The sequence below is a fragment of the Sebastes fasciatus genome, chromosome 15 (assembly GCF_043250625.1).
Source record: "Sebastes fasciatus isolate fSebFas1 chromosome 15, fSebFas1.pri, whole genome shotgun sequence".
Classification (NCBI taxonomy): domain Eukaryota; kingdom Metazoa; phylum Chordata; class Actinopteri; order Perciformes; family Sebastidae; genus Sebastes; species Sebastes fasciatus.
Window position 1 is genome coordinate 1,028,062 of NC_133809.1, and position 14,771 is coordinate 1,042,832.

General features: G+C 43.8%; 2 protein-coding genes across 3 annotated transcripts in view; one reads left to right on the forward strand and one right to left on the reverse strand.

The window, feature by feature from the left end:
• Positions 1-10,954, forward strand: part of hectd1 (HECT domain containing 1) — a 50,156-nt gene extending 39,202 nt beyond the window's left edge. Inside the window, 15 exon segments of the mRNA XM_074660803.1 lie at positions 654-724; positions 926-1,077; positions 1,764-1,818; positions 2,776-3,007; positions 4,013-4,095; positions 4,178-4,305; positions 4,927-5,128; positions 5,332-5,469; positions 5,564-6,048; positions 7,475-7,633; positions 7,888-7,966; positions 8,673-8,766; positions 9,320-9,470; positions 9,719-9,863; positions 10,138-10,954. Of these exon segments, the coding sequence (XP_074516904.1) occupies positions 654-724; positions 926-1,077; positions 1,764-1,818; positions 2,776-3,007; positions 4,013-4,095; positions 4,178-4,305; positions 4,927-5,128; positions 5,332-5,469; positions 5,564-6,048; positions 7,475-7,633; positions 7,888-7,966; positions 8,673-8,766; positions 9,320-9,470; positions 9,719-9,863; positions 10,138-10,275 (2,312 nt within the window). The 3' untranslated portion in view covers positions 10,276-10,954.
• On the reverse strand, positions 10,670-13,950 carry ap4s1 (adaptor related protein complex 4 subunit sigma 1). 2 transcript variants are annotated; one of them, XM_074660809.1, is made up of 7 exons: positions 13,645-13,785; positions 13,451-13,565; positions 12,679-12,841; positions 12,491-12,577; positions 12,333-12,401; positions 12,214-12,225; positions 10,670-11,928 (listed from the first exon to the last, which is right to left on the reverse strand). In XM_074660809.1, exons 3-7 carry the CDS (start codon positions 12,814-12,816, stop codon positions 11,800-11,802), a joined length of 435 nt encoding a protein of 144 aa, XP_074516910.1. In that variant the 5' UTR covers positions 12,817-12,841; positions 13,451-13,565; positions 13,645-13,785; the 3' UTR covers positions 10,670-11,799. The 2 variants fall into 2 exon arrangements, with proteins under 2 accessions (XP_074516910.1, XP_074516909.1); XM_074660808.1 differs by lacking the exon at positions 13,451-13,565 and having other exon boundaries at positions 13,641-13,950.
• Positions 13,951-14,771: the final 821 nt, after the last annotated feature.

The window sequence follows — 14,771 nt, forward strand, 5'->3', positions numbered from 1 at the left end:
AGACTTTTTTCACAAATGTTTTTGACATAATTTTCTAATAATTGAGAAATTTTTTCCATATTTTTCAAACATTTTTCAGTAACCTTTTTACATATTTTACTTATGATTTCAATATTTTTCACGCAGTTTACTATTCAATTTCAGATATTTTTCAGACATTTTTCAGTTATATTTTTTCGACGTTTTTTACTCAATTTTCCCAAATTTTACTAATATGTTTCGATTATTTTTTCATGTTTTACTAATAATTTTCAGATATTTTTCTGATTTTTTTTGCATTCTTTGTATTTATATTCTTAATATATTACGAATATTTTCGGACATTTTGCTCTTAAATTTTTCACATATTTTACAACAATTTTCCCACATTCTTTGAATATTTTTCACTATTTTTTCCCACGTATTTTACTACTTGGATCTGGTTTAAGATTGTACGGAAACTGATGCACAGAGTTGGTTTTATACCTGATCATTTTAATTATTTAGAGCTTTGTATCGTAGTAATATTCTGTTCTGATGCTGTATTCAGTCTCATGCTTCCATGCTCACTTAGTTCACTATTTATTATTTAGTACATATTTATTTATTATTCAGCAAATGTGCAATATCCAGAGGTGCAACTCTCTTACTGTTTTCTATCTTTCTTCTGTCAGGAACGCCTCGTTCGGAGGTCCAGGAGGAGGTGGAGTGTGCTCCGTCTCCTCACCTCTCTCTCACGCTGAAGGTAAGACGACCACCAACATCACATAATAAATCATTTATCAGGAAGATTCAGGAAACGTAGTCGCTTCATAAAAGACGTTTTAAAGTTGTTCAGTAAAATGACGACGTGGAGCTCAGTCTGTGAGGTTTAAAGTTTAAAAAACACATGTCAGAGTTCTTTGAGCGTATAAATGTTAAGAGCTGCTCGTGTTTGTGCATTCAGGTGGCGGGTCTGGGTACGACCCGGGAGGTGGAGCTTCCTCTGTCCAACTACAAGTCCACCATCTTCTACTACGTCCAGCGGCTGCTGCAGCTGTCCTGCAACGGAGCCGTGAAGACGGACAAGCTGCGACGCATCTGGGAGCCCACGTACACGTAAGAGCCGGAGGGGCGGAGGTTCACATCTGATGTTAACTGTCTGATCGTTTCACTGACGTCTGAGTGTATTTTTATTTTTTCAGCATTTTTTTTGTATATGCACATGACTTTTCCACTAAATTTTTCACATATTTTCATTAATGTTTCAGATATTTTTTGCCATTTTTCATACATTTTTCCGCATATCTTACTAACATTTTTCAGACATTTTTTCACACAGTTTACTAATACTTTTCACACATTTTTCACACATTTTTTCCACGTATTTTACTAAATTTTTCACTAATCGTTACACATATTTTAATATGAATTTTCACACATTTTTCGGACATTTTTCAGTAGTATTTTTGTCCTTTTTCATTATTTTTTTCACGATTTCACATTTGTTCACTTACATTTTTCTAATATTTTTCGGACATTTTTTTCACACAGTTTACTAATATTATTCAGATATTTTTCACAATTTTTTTCCACGTATTTTACTACATTTTTCACAATTTTTTCACTAATTGTTTCAAATATTTTACTAATGTTTTGAATATTTTTCGAACATTTTTTCACACAGTTTACTAATACTTTTCAGATGTTTTTCGGAAATTTTTTTCCAGCATTTTTTGGTATATATATATATGACTATTATGTTTTTACTAATATGTGTTTCTTGTGTTGGATTCGTTCTGCAGGATAATGTACAGAGAGCTGAAGGACTCTGACAAAGAGAAGGAGAGCGGAAAGATGGTGAGTCACCTCTCCGTTTTCTCTTTGAGTTAAAGAAACCAAACTTGTGTTCTGATTATATGCAACTTTAATATTTCCCTGAATAATAAATAAATAAAATGAAGCAGAATATTAACACATCTCACAATAGACTAATGTAAATAGAGACATTATAGACCGCTTTCAGTAATATTTAAGTGGAACACAAACCAAACTCATTTTTCACGTATTGTTTTTCACATACTTTATTCATAATTTTTGGATATTTTTTTCTTAAATATTTTTACAATTCTTTTCCACATATTTAACTACTATCTTTCACATGTTTGTTGGAATTTTTTTTCACATTTTACTAATTACATTGCACTTATATTTCACATATTTCACTTATCATTTTTGGACATTTTTCACTGATATTGTCACATATTTTACTAATATGTTTTGAATATTTTTGGTCATTTTTCACAAAGCTTTTCACACAGTCTACTATTTTTCAGATATATTTTTCAAATTTTCTAACATTTTTCATCATTTCACATGTTTCAGATATTTTCATAATTTTTCATAATTTTCTTTTCATATTTTTTGGAAATTTTTTCAGCATTTTTTGGACCTATATTACCAATATGTTTTGGATATCTTTGGACATTTTTCACTTATTCATTTCTCAAATATTTTTGTAAATTTTTCTCACTATTCTTTCTACATATTTCACTACTTAGGTTACTACTTGGTAAAAGACTTTATAGAAACTCTTCACACACTTTAATATTTCCTGAATAATAAACAAATCAAATGAAGCAGAATATTAACACATCTCACATTAGATTCATTTAAATAGAGACATTATAGACTGCAAACTCACTATCATATATTAATAAACGTAAAATAAATACATTTGTATATCAGAATTATTTCTGGAGCATCAACTTGTGAAGTCTGAAGCCCACCTGACCTCTGACCTTTTGCCTCCTCCAGGACCTGTGTGAACACAGTATCAGTATATCAGGGGGTCGTTCCGGCGGTCTCAGCCCGATCTCGATCTCAGCCAATCAGAGCAGTGAGATCCTGTGCGTCGCCCGGGAGATGGCGCAGGCGAAGGCCGGCTGCAGCCAGAACGCCTGCGGGGTGGAGGACGTCCTGCAGCTGCTGCGCATCCTCTACATCATTGGAGGAGACGGCGCCTCCAACGCTCGCACGCTGCAGGAGGGTACGGACACACACACACACACACATATAACACACACAGTTTACGGCTCTATTTAGATTTTTAAAGATTTTCTTCTCAGCGTATGAAATGAAAGACATTTCTTAAATAACATTAAAAGACTGAGTGCACAGCGTCGTCGGGGACTCGTCAGACCATCTGTTAAAATCTTCATTGGATCATAGCTGCACTTTTTATTCTGCGCAAAACAACAAATATTAACTGTGAAACAATATAAAAAAAAAAAAAATCAGAAATAGCAATCACTTGCGTACAGATGTCTGATTACTGAATGTATGTATATATATATATATTATATTTGTGTAACTTTGACAGCCCTAATAAGTAAATAAATAATTATAGAAATATAGAAAACAAATAACAAAATATAAAAGAATACTTATAACATTTTCAATTATTTTCACATTTATTTGTTCATTTATATATTAATTTGTGTATTTAAAGAAAAGAAAAAATATGTTTTGCATATAAATTACTTATTTTTTTCTGTATATTTAAAAAAAAATGATTTAATTGTAATATATGAATATTTATATATTTTATCCCTTACTAGAAAATATATATTTATTTATTTATTTTTGTATATATAAATTACTCATTACTTATACAGTTTTTTCTGTATATATTTGTATTATTTTTATATAATGTAATTTGTTTATTTTTATCCCTTATTTTTTTATTATATAAAATGACAGAAAATATATATTTATTTATTTTTGTACATATAAATTACTCAGTACTCATAAATCTTTTCTGTATATATTTTTTATTTTTATATAATGTAATTTATTTATTTTTTATCTCTTATTCTTTTCTTTATTACTTTTGCTTTTCCTTGAAGGGTCAAGCTGTCAATCAGCTGGCTGTGGGCGGGGCTTCCTGCCCACATGATGCTTTGAGACGGGTCTATCTGCAGCCTCGCAGGCTTTCTGTTTGTGATTGATCCGTCTTGAGGTTTAAATCTTTGTTTTTGTTTTGTGTGTGTAGATTTTGATGAGCTGCAGTTCAACGCGTCTCCAGAGGAGTTCACCAGTAAGAAGATCACAACCAAGATTCTGCAGCAGATCGAGGTGAGTTCAGGAAACACTTCCCGTGTGTTGACGGCGTGTGACGGCAGCCGGATGCTGATGTGAGCGTCTCCTTGTTTCCCAGGAGCCTCTTGCGCTGGCCAGCGGCGCTCTGCCCGAGTGGTGTGAACAGCTCACCTCCAAGTGTCCTTTCCTCATCCCCTTCGAGACCCGGCAGCTCTACTTCACCTGCACCGCGTTCGGAGCGTCCAGGTGAGTCTGGAGTCATGGTGACCTTTAACCCCTGAACCAGAGGTCCTGTCTGTGACCTCTAACCCCTGAACCAGAGGTCCTGTCTGTGACCTCGGACCCCAACTGTGTCCACCTTCTTCCACCCTGAACCTCGACCTTCAGTCCTGACCTGTGACCTTGACTAGAGACCCTCTGCCGCCTGTCCTTGACCATTTATTTTCACATTTATTTGTTCATTTATATATTAATTTGTGTATTTTAAAAAATATATATATATTTTTTGCATATTATTTAAAAAAAAAAATTCTGTATATTTTAAAACAATGTATTTAATTGTAATATATTCATAATTTATATATTTTATCCCTTACTAAAAAATATATATTTATTTATTTTTGTATATATAAATTATTAATTACTCATAAATTTTTTTCTGTACATATTTTTTTATTTTTACATAATAAAATGTATTTTCATCCCTTATTTGTCCTTATATAAAATGACAGAAAATATATATATTTATATATTTATTTATTTTGTACATATAAATTATAATTTTTTTTATTTTTATATAATTTGTTTATTTTTATCCCTGATTTTTATCCTTGACCTTTGACCTCTGCCCCCCCGGCGTGTCCACAGGGCGATCGTGTGGCTGCAGAACCGGCGGGAGGCGACCATGGAGCGCTCTCGGCCGTCCACCACGGTGCGGCGGGACGACCCCGGAGAGTTCAGGGTGGGCCGGCTCAAACACGAGCGAGTCAAAGTCCCCCGAGGAGAAGCCATGATGGAGTGGGCCGAGTCCGTCATGCAGCTGCACGCCGACAGGAAGTCGGTGCTGGAGGTGAGACGTCGACACGCGGAGAGAGTCGACTTTAAGGAACAGCTGGGACCTCGTTTATTTATACGAGACATTCAGATAGACAGCAGAGTTTATAGTCACTCTCTTCTTCTGGAGCTTTCCATCGTATCAAACAGTCTTCATCAGCAGATGTCTGTGTGTGTGTGTGTGTGTGTGTGTTTCTTATGTGTGTGTTTTGTGTGCAGGTGGAGTTCCAGGGTGAGGAGGGGACGGGTCTGGGTCCTACTCTGGAGTTCTATGCTCTGGTGGCAGCAGAGTTCCAGAGGACGTCTCTGGGGATCTGGCTGTGTGACGACGACTTCCCCGACGACGAGTCCCGACAGGTAGAGTCCCGTCCGGGTTTCCTTTCTAAACGCCGAGCTCTCCGGTTAAACCTCGGCGGTCATCTGATCCCCGTCCTGCGTCTCTGTGTTTCAGGTGGACCTGGGCGGCGGTCTGAAGCCTCCCGGTTTCTACGTGCAGCGCTCCTGCGGCCTGTTCCCGGCCCCGTTCCCTCAGGACAGCGAGGAGCTGGAGCGCATCACCAAGCTCTTCCACTTCCTGGGCGTCTTCCTGGCCAAGTGCATCCAGGACAACCGGCTGGTGGACCTGCCCGTCTCCCAGCCCTTCTTCAAGCTGCTCTGCATGGGAGACATCAAGTCCAACATGAGCAAGCTGCTGTACCGGAGCCGCGGCTCGCCGCAGGGTCACGACCCCGACCGGCCGCACACGCAGCCCTTCCTGCTGCTGTCCGAGGTCCGGTCCGAGGCGTCCACCGAGGACAGCCAGGAGACGTACTCCGTGGGCAGCTTCGACGACGACTCCAAGTCCGAGTTCATCATGGACCCCCCAAAACCAAAACCACCAGCCTGGTACCACGGCATCCTCACCTGGGACGACTTCCAGCTGGTCAACCCGCACAGGTGAGACACACAGAGAGAGAGAGAGAGAGAGGGAGTGAGAGGGACGGAGAGGGAGAGAGAGAGGGAGAGGGGGAGAGAGAGAGGGATGGAGCAGGAGAGAGAGAGAGAGCAGGAGAGAGAGAGGGACGGAGAGGGAGAGAGGGACGGAGAGGGAGAGAGGGACGGAGAGGGAGAGAGAGAGAGAGCAGGAGAGAGAGAGGGACGGAGAGGGAGAGAGAGAGAGAGGGACGGAGAGGGAGAGAGGGACGGAGAGGGAGAGAGGGACGGAGAGGGAGAGAGAGAGGGACGGAGAGAGAGAGGGACGGAGAGGGAGAGAGAGAGAGGGACGGAGAGGGAGAGAGAGAGAGAGCAGGAGAGAGAGAGGGACGGAGAGGGAGAGAGGGACGGAGAGGGAGAGAGAGAGGGACGGAGAGGGAGAGAGGGACGGAGAGGGAGAGAGAGAGGGACGGAGAGGGAGAGAGAGAGGGACGGAGAGGGAGAGAGAGAGAGGGACGGAGAGGGAGAGAGAGAGAGAGGGACGGAGAGGGAGAGAGAGAGAGGGACGGAGAGGGAGAGAGAGAGAGAGGGACGGAGAGGGAGAGAGAGAGAGGGACGGAGAGGGAGAGAGAGAGAGAGGGACGGAGAGGGAGAGAGAGAGAGGGACGGAGAGGGAGAGAGAGAGGGACGGAGAGAGAGAGAGGGACGGAGAGGGAGAGAGAGAGAGGGACGGAGAGGGAGAGAGAGAGGGACGGAGAGGGAGAGAGAGAGGGACGGAGAGGGAGAGAGAGCGGGACGGAGAGGGAGAGAGAGAGGGACGGAGAGGGAGAGAGAGAGGGACGGAGAGGGAGAGAGAGAGGGACGGAGAGGGAGAGAGAGAGAGGGACGGAGAGGGAGAGAGAGAGAGGGACGGAGAGGGAGAGAGAGAGAGGGACGGAGAGGGAGAGAGAGGGACGGGGAGAGAGAGAGGGACGGAGAGGGAGAGAGAGAGGGACGGGGAGAGAGAGGGACGGAGAGGGAGAGAGAGAGAGGGACGGAGAGGGAGAGAGAGAGGGACGGAGAGAGAGAGAGAGAGGGACGGAGAGAGAGAGAATGCGCCTTGTGAATACGCTCTATTAACCGTCTATTAACAGTATAAAGATGTTATAAGTGGTTTATAACACTATAATGCTTCATTTCTCTCTCTCCTCCTCCTTCTCCTCCTCCTCTTCCTCCTCTTCCTCTCTCCTCCTCTTCCTCTCTCTCCTCCTCCTCCTCTTCCTCTCTCTCCTCCTCCTCTTCCTCCTCCTCCTGCTCCTCCTCTTCCTCCTCCTCCTCTCCCTCCTCCTCCTGCTCCTCTTCCTCCTCCTCCTGCTGCTCCTCCTCCTTCCTCTCTCTCCTCCTCCTCTTCCTGCTCCTCCTCCTCTTCCTCTCTCTTCTCTTCCTCCTCCTCGTCTTCTTCCTCCTGCAGGGCTCGCTTCCTGAAGGAGGTCAAGGAGCTGGCGGTGAAGAGGAGGCAGATATTGTCCAGTAAGAGTTTATCTGAAGACGAGAAGAACACCAGACTTCAGGACCTGATGCTGAGGAACCCGCTGGGCTCCGGACCCCCCCTCAGCATCGAGGACCTCGGGTAGGACCCGCTCTGCAACACACACACACACACAGCACACACACAGCATCTGGTCTCCATGACAACGACCCCGGCAGCTCCAGTGTTATCTCCAGCTTTTCCTCAGGACACGTTGTCTTTAGATGTGAGAGGGAGTCAGTCCGGTCCGGTCAGTCCGGTCTGTTCCGGTCCGGTCCGGTCCGGTCTGTTCCGGTCCGGTCTGGTCCGGTCGGTCCGGTCTCCATCAGACTAACGTGTTGTTTGGTTCTCCTCAGGTTGAACTTCCAGTTCTGTCCGTCCTCCAAGGTTCACGGTTTCTCAGCTGTGGATCTGAAAACCAACGGAGACGACGAGGTAAAGGTCATCTTCTAAAGGTCGTCTCTGCTGCTGATGGATGACATCTGTAGAAGGATGGACATCTGTAGAAGGATGGACATCTGTAGAAGGATGAACAATCTGTAGAAGGATGAACATCTGTAGAAGGATGAACATCTGTAGAAGGATGGACATCTGTAGAAGGATGAACATCTGTAGAAGGATGAACATCTGTACATCTGTAGAAGGATGAACATTTGTACATCTGTAGAAGGATGAACATCTGTACAAGGATGGACATCTGTAGAAGGATGGACATCTGTAGAAGGATGAACATCTGTAGAAGGATGAACATCTGTACATCTGTAGAAGGATGAACATCTACATCTGTAGAAGGATGAACATCTGTAGAAGGATGGACATCTGTAGAAGGATGGACATCTGTAGAAGGATGAACATCTGTAGAAGGATGAACATCTACATCTGTAGAAGGATGAACATCTGTACATCTGTAGAAGGATGGACATCTGTAGAAGGATGGACATCTGTAGAAGGATGAACATCTGTAGAAGGATGAACATCTACATCTGTAGAAGGATGAACATCTGTACATCTGTAGAAGGATGGACATCTGTAGAAGGATGGACATCTGTAGAAGGATGAACATCTGTAGAAGGATGAACAATCTGTAGAAGGATGAACATCTGTAGCTTGTCGTCATGGTGACGTTGTTGTTGTGTCTCAGATGGTGACCATGGAGAACGCCGAGGAGTACGTGGAGCTGATGTTTGACTTCTGTATGCACCACGGCATCCAGAAACAGATGGAGGCCTTCAGAGGTAATCCATCATACTGCTTCCTGGATGCTGCCGTTACCATGACGACGCTGTGATGATGTGATGGAGGCAGAAAGAAAAACACAATGACAGCTTCTACTGTTTTAGTCCAGATCAGATCAACTGATTCTCCTCTCTCTCTCTCCTCCTCCCCTCCTCTCCTCTCCTTCTCTCCTCTCCCCTCCTCTCCTCTCCTCTCTCCTCCCGTCTCCTCCTCTCCTCTCCTCTCCTCCTCCTCCTCCTCTCTTCTCCTCTCCTCTCCTCTCTCCTCCCCTGTCTCCTCCTGCTCCTCTTCTCCTCCTCCTGCTCCTCTCCTCTCCTCCTCTCCTCTCCTCCTTTGTCTCCTCCCTTGTCTCCTCCTCTCCTCTCCTCTCCTCTCCTCTCCTCTCCTCTCCTCTCCTCTCCTCTCCTCTCCTCTCCTCTCCTCTCCTCTCCTCTCCTCTCCTCTCCTCCCCTGTCTCCTCCTGCTCCTCTTCTCCTCCTCCTGCTCCTCTCCTCTCCTCTCCTCCTTTGTGTCCTCCCTTGTCTCCTCCTCTCCTCTCCTCCTCCTCCTCAGAGGGATTCAATCGAGTGTTCCCGATGGAGAAGTTGAGCTCTTTCAGCCATAAGGAGGTTCAGATGATCCTCTGTGGCAACCAATCACCGTCCTGGACGTCTGATGACATCATCAACTACACAGAACCAAAGCTGGGTTACACCAGAGACAGGTGAGTGGTTCCTGGTTCCTGGTTCCTGATTCCTCACGGCAGCTGTTAGCAGAAGGCTAAACTATTAGCAACCCTTTCTCTCCGTCTCTGAAACGCTTCTCCGATATTGTCCGACTCTCTTTCTGACTGACTGACTTTACTGAAGGATAGTTATAACACGTCACCATGGTTACTAACGGGGGGGAGGGGGCTACAGGTACCAGCTCCAACGTTTGCTAAAGAAACCTCTTTGTGTCTCTCCTCTTCAGTCCCGGCTTCCTGCGGTTCGTCAGAGTTTTATGCGGGATGTCGTCTGACGAGAGGAAAGCGTTCCTTCAGTTCACCACCGGCTGCTCCACGCTGCCACCCGGCGGCCTCGCCAACCTGCACCCCCGCCTCACCATCGTCAGGAAGGTAAACTCCTCCTCCTCACTTTTATTCCCCTAAAGTTATGATTTTATTCTCGTAATATTACGACTTTTTTTCTCGTAAACCTACGACATTATTCTCAAAATGTCCGATGTTCTTTCCGTCTACGTGGCCGTGATACTCGTCGTAACTTCCAGCTGGAGTGAAGTTGTTTTTATTTTAATTTTTTTTAGTGTGAATATGATTGTGTACGTTGTCGGTGTATTTTTTGCTGACGATGAGCCCGTTGTTGTATGTGCGTGCGTGTGATTGGCTGCAGGTGGACGCCACCGACTCCAGCTACCCGTCGGTCAACACGTGCGTCCACTACCTGAAGCTTCCTGAATATTCCTCCGAGGACATCATGAGAGAGCGTCTGTTAGCCGCCACCATGGAGAAAGGCTTCCACCTCAACTGACCTCTGACCTCCGCCACACTGAGCATGCTCCTCAAGTCCGTCTCGCCGCCACCGCCACCCCACCCCGCCGCGTGATTGACAGATCAGCCGGGAAGCAGCCGACTGACTGACGGAGGACGAGGAGGAGGATTTATGTTGCAGAATAAAATGAAAGAAAAGCTCACATCCTTAACCCCTCGCCTCCTTCCCTCATCTCCTTCATCTTCATCCTCCTCCTCACTCACCTGAGCGTGTGCGTGTGTGTGTGTGTGTGTGGACCCTCCTCCTCCTCTTCCTCAGTTTAGTGCCTGGTTTGACTCGTAGCTTCTTGTTTTCAGTTCCTCCTCCTCCAAACAATCATGCTTCCCTCTCCTCTTTCTTTTATTGCTCTTTGTTTCCGTGTGTGTGCGACAGGTTTTCTTTTTTTTTTGGGTTGTTTCTGACCGGCTGTAGAGGTCAAAGGTCAGAGTGCATTTGGTGTTTCTTTTACTTAATGAAGCTATAGAGACAAAAAAAAAACACTGGTTGTGTGCGAGGCACATCTGAAGAGAAAAGCTCTGCTCTCCCTCTTGTATTTTCTTTGTATATTATTATAAACATTTATTTAACTCAAGTTGCAGTTTGAGGTAAAACAGATATTTTCAAATGTGTATGCTCCAAAAAAAATAATCATTAAAATGTTTGCAAAGTATGAAGTAAAGACGGAGTCCTGTGGTCTGTGGAGGAAGTCGGGTTTTAATCATCCTGTCTAGCAGCCAGCAGGGGGCGATGAGTCTACTGCTCTCTTCATCTATTACCTCAGGAAACATGGGATCATCCCTTTATGTTTCAAGTCTTCTTCAACACAGCATGATGTTCATTTAGAGTCACATACACCATAAAGCAGGGGATGCTTTAGGGCGGGGCTACCTGCTGATTGACAGGTCGCTACCACGCCGTTGTCCGGTCAGTTAGTTGTCCGTATTTTCATCTTACAACTTTAACCCTTTCAGTGTGTTTACACTTCATCACAGTTAATTAGAACATTTTGGTCGCCTTAAAATGTTTAATTCAGCGTTCAGTTGTACTTAGCTCCGCCCTCTAGTGTCTTAGCTCCGCCCTCTAGTGTCTTAGCTCCGCCCTCTAGTGTCACTTCTGGTTGCAAAAAAACAAGATGGAGACCCCACGACGGAGATGGCAAAAAACAAGAAAGCGACAACCAAAAAAACGGCGGTGGCCAAAACCATCGTACATTTACCGTACTGTACTTACAGATTCTGAGGTACTTACACTTTACTTGAGTATTTCTACTTCCTGCTTTTACTCCACTACATTCATCTGACAGCTTTAGTTACTTTACAGATCCAGATGTTTTATTAACTTTAGTTCCAGATGTGGAGAACAGCAGAGATACTGGATCTAAAAACAGAAACTGTTCATGTTGATCCATCGCCGATTGATCCATTGATTATTGGAACGACGTCGGCATCGTTAACAGGCTTCAGGAGTCCTTTAATCTCCACGATCCCGATGATGTCAGTCTGTGACATCACTTCCTGTAGAGCCTCAGCCGTCGGCCATCTTGTCGAGGGCGGTGAGCGGCGCGAGGACGCGGCTCTTGTTGGTCTCCACCACGTGTCCGTTCTGGATCATCTCGTCCAGGATGATGTGGACTCGGTCCAAGTTGAACATGATCTGAAGACGGCGCCGAGTCAAAGAAACAAAACCACTAACATTTATGTATCGGACAGGAAGTCGTGCTGACAGACAGGAAGTCGTGCTGACAGACAGGAAGTTGTGTTGACAGACAGGAAGTCGTGCTGACAGACAGGAAGTTGTGCTGACAGACAGGAAGTCGTGCTGACGGACAGGAAGTTGTGTTAACGGACAGGAAGTCGTGTTAACGGACAGGAAGTCGTGTTAACGGACAGGAAGTCGTGTTAACAGAGAGCAGCTGTGATTGGTCAGATTAAAGGATACGTCCAGTTCACTCTGTTGGGAGACAAACGAACACAAAGTTATCAGACGGTAAAACAGATTCACCTTCCTGAAACTAAACCTCTGTGTGTGTGTGTGTGTGTGTGTGTGAGAGAACTCACCACCCGGCTGAAGTATTTATCCAGAACTTCCACAAAGTTATGAACCAGCTCGTAGACGGACAGCTCGTTCTGTGGAGACCAAAATAAAGCGATAAATCAGATCTACAGTTTCATCAGTCGACTGGTCGAATGGTGCAGGTGTGAACGGTGTCTCTCACCTCGCTGTCTGTAACTCCCACCACGATGTACAGAGCCGCGTACTGGCGGTAAACCAGTTTAAAGTCTTTGTACTCCACAAAGGAACACTGGGAGGAACCAGAGAGGAGCAGTTAAAGGAGCAGACCACCACCGTGGATACTTCACTGACCACCGTGTATACTTCACTGCCTGTGGGCCAGACGGGTACCTGGTCTTTCTTGCGGCTCAGGCAACAGCGGACCACGTCGGCCTCCAGCAGCGACCTCCTGCTCAGCTCCACCGGTTGGTAATACCGGGACAGTCTGGTCTGACCCTGCCGGTTCACCATCAGCACGAACTTTATCATCCCGTCACCGACCAGAGGATCTCTACTGTAGGAAAAATAACATTTAAAGTACAAGATGGGCAGATTTCACATCCAACATATGACCACGGTGTTGCGTTCACTGTCCGTGTGGTTGCAGAGTCCAGGAGGTACTACTCAGATCTTTAGTAGTAGTACTACAGTGTAGAAGTACTCTGTTACAAGTAAAAGTCTTGCATTAAAACCTTACACAAGTAAAAGTACATCAAATATTCTTAAAGTACCTATTTTTTTTATATTTTATTTGCTCATCACTTTAATGTTGCAGCTGGTAAAGGTGGAACTTTTAGGATATTTCATTTATTTATTTTAATTATTTTATTTATTTTGCCTATACTGCTGGGTAGCTTGTACATTTCACTGAGGGATCAATACCGTTTTATCTTAATCTATAAAAATAAATCAGAATTGATTATATTGTGTGTTAATAATGTTAATCAGCAAAGTAGCCTAATAAATAAATGTAGTGGAGTAAAAAGTACAACATTTCCCTCTGAGATCTGGTGGAGAGCTAGATCTTCATCTAGATGAAGCTCTACTGGATTTAAAACGGGTTTATTATAAAGTTCATTAAAGGGAGTGTTAGTCAGAATCCTAAATGTGTTAACAGCTTCACCTGTGTCCGTTAAGTCAACTACAGTCAGCGTCCTGTTGCTCGCGCTTGTGCTCGCTCTACATAGACATGAAGGAGCATCGCTCAACACAGTGAGGAGACACACGTCAGCTAAAAGCTGTAAAATAGCAGAAAGACATTATTAAAGTGTCAGACAGTAACTTGTAAAATATCCAGGGAGAGGTTCTTAAACGTACCGTTAGCTGTTAGCCGTTAGCTGTTAGCTTGTAGCTAAACTGAAGCTAACAACAGGCTAACAGCTGTTAGCTGTTGTTAGCTTGTTCTAAATGTAGTCAGTAATCAACGAGGCGTCGCAGCCGTCCAGACTCTCACAGCTGAATCATTAAACTCATATGAGAGTTAAATTACTGAAACTACCGAGAGGCTTCAGTTAGCAGTTAGCAGTTAGCTGTGGAGCTAGCTGGAGCTAGCTGCAGCCAAGGCCTGTGAAGTAGGCTCGGACATGCGTCATCAATACGTCATAGCTGCGGGGTACCACACATGCGCAGTAGAATCTGGTCTGCACTCGCCGAAATTGAGCCAATCAAAACGCATTACCGCAGCTTGAGTCCCACTGCGCATGCGCAACATCTGTGACGCAACATCTGTGACCTAACCTCCGTCCGTAGGCCTTAGCTGCAGCTGTCTGACGCATGCGCAGTTCAGCTTCATCTGGTGCGTTCAGGGAACAAAAGATAGATAAGAGCTTTAGAACTCAGCCCACATCTCAGACTCTCTTTCATTATTAAACAAAAGAACATAAGATAAGATAATATAATATAATATAATTAATATAAGATAAGATAAGATGAACCTTTATTAATCCCCGGAGGGAAATTCAGGTGTCAAAGCAGCAACATCAGCAAACAGAGTGAAACACAGGAGAGGTAAAGGTATACAAACATTATAAAAACAATAATAGAGATATAAAAGATACAGAGTGAATGGGTGAACAAAGTGTGTGCAGTCCGTCAATAAATAAATAAATGTAATATGTGCATATGTGCAGTCTATAAAGTGGTATATAGGATGTATAGTGTAAAGTGCGCCAGTGGTTAGAGTCCAAGATGGTTGCAGATAGTGCATGTTTAAACTTCTTAAAGTCCTAATAGTTCTCATATGGGTTCATAATAATATGGGTTCATAATAATAGTTCTCTAACATCAGATATATTCAGTATAGAGCCAGGGGTTTATCACACCAGACAAATATATAACACATACAAATATTTGTATTTATTTATTTATTGTAATTCTTTATTTTTATTTATGTATTTTCTCTATTTATATGTACTTATATCTGTTTTTGTGTGGTTATAACACCT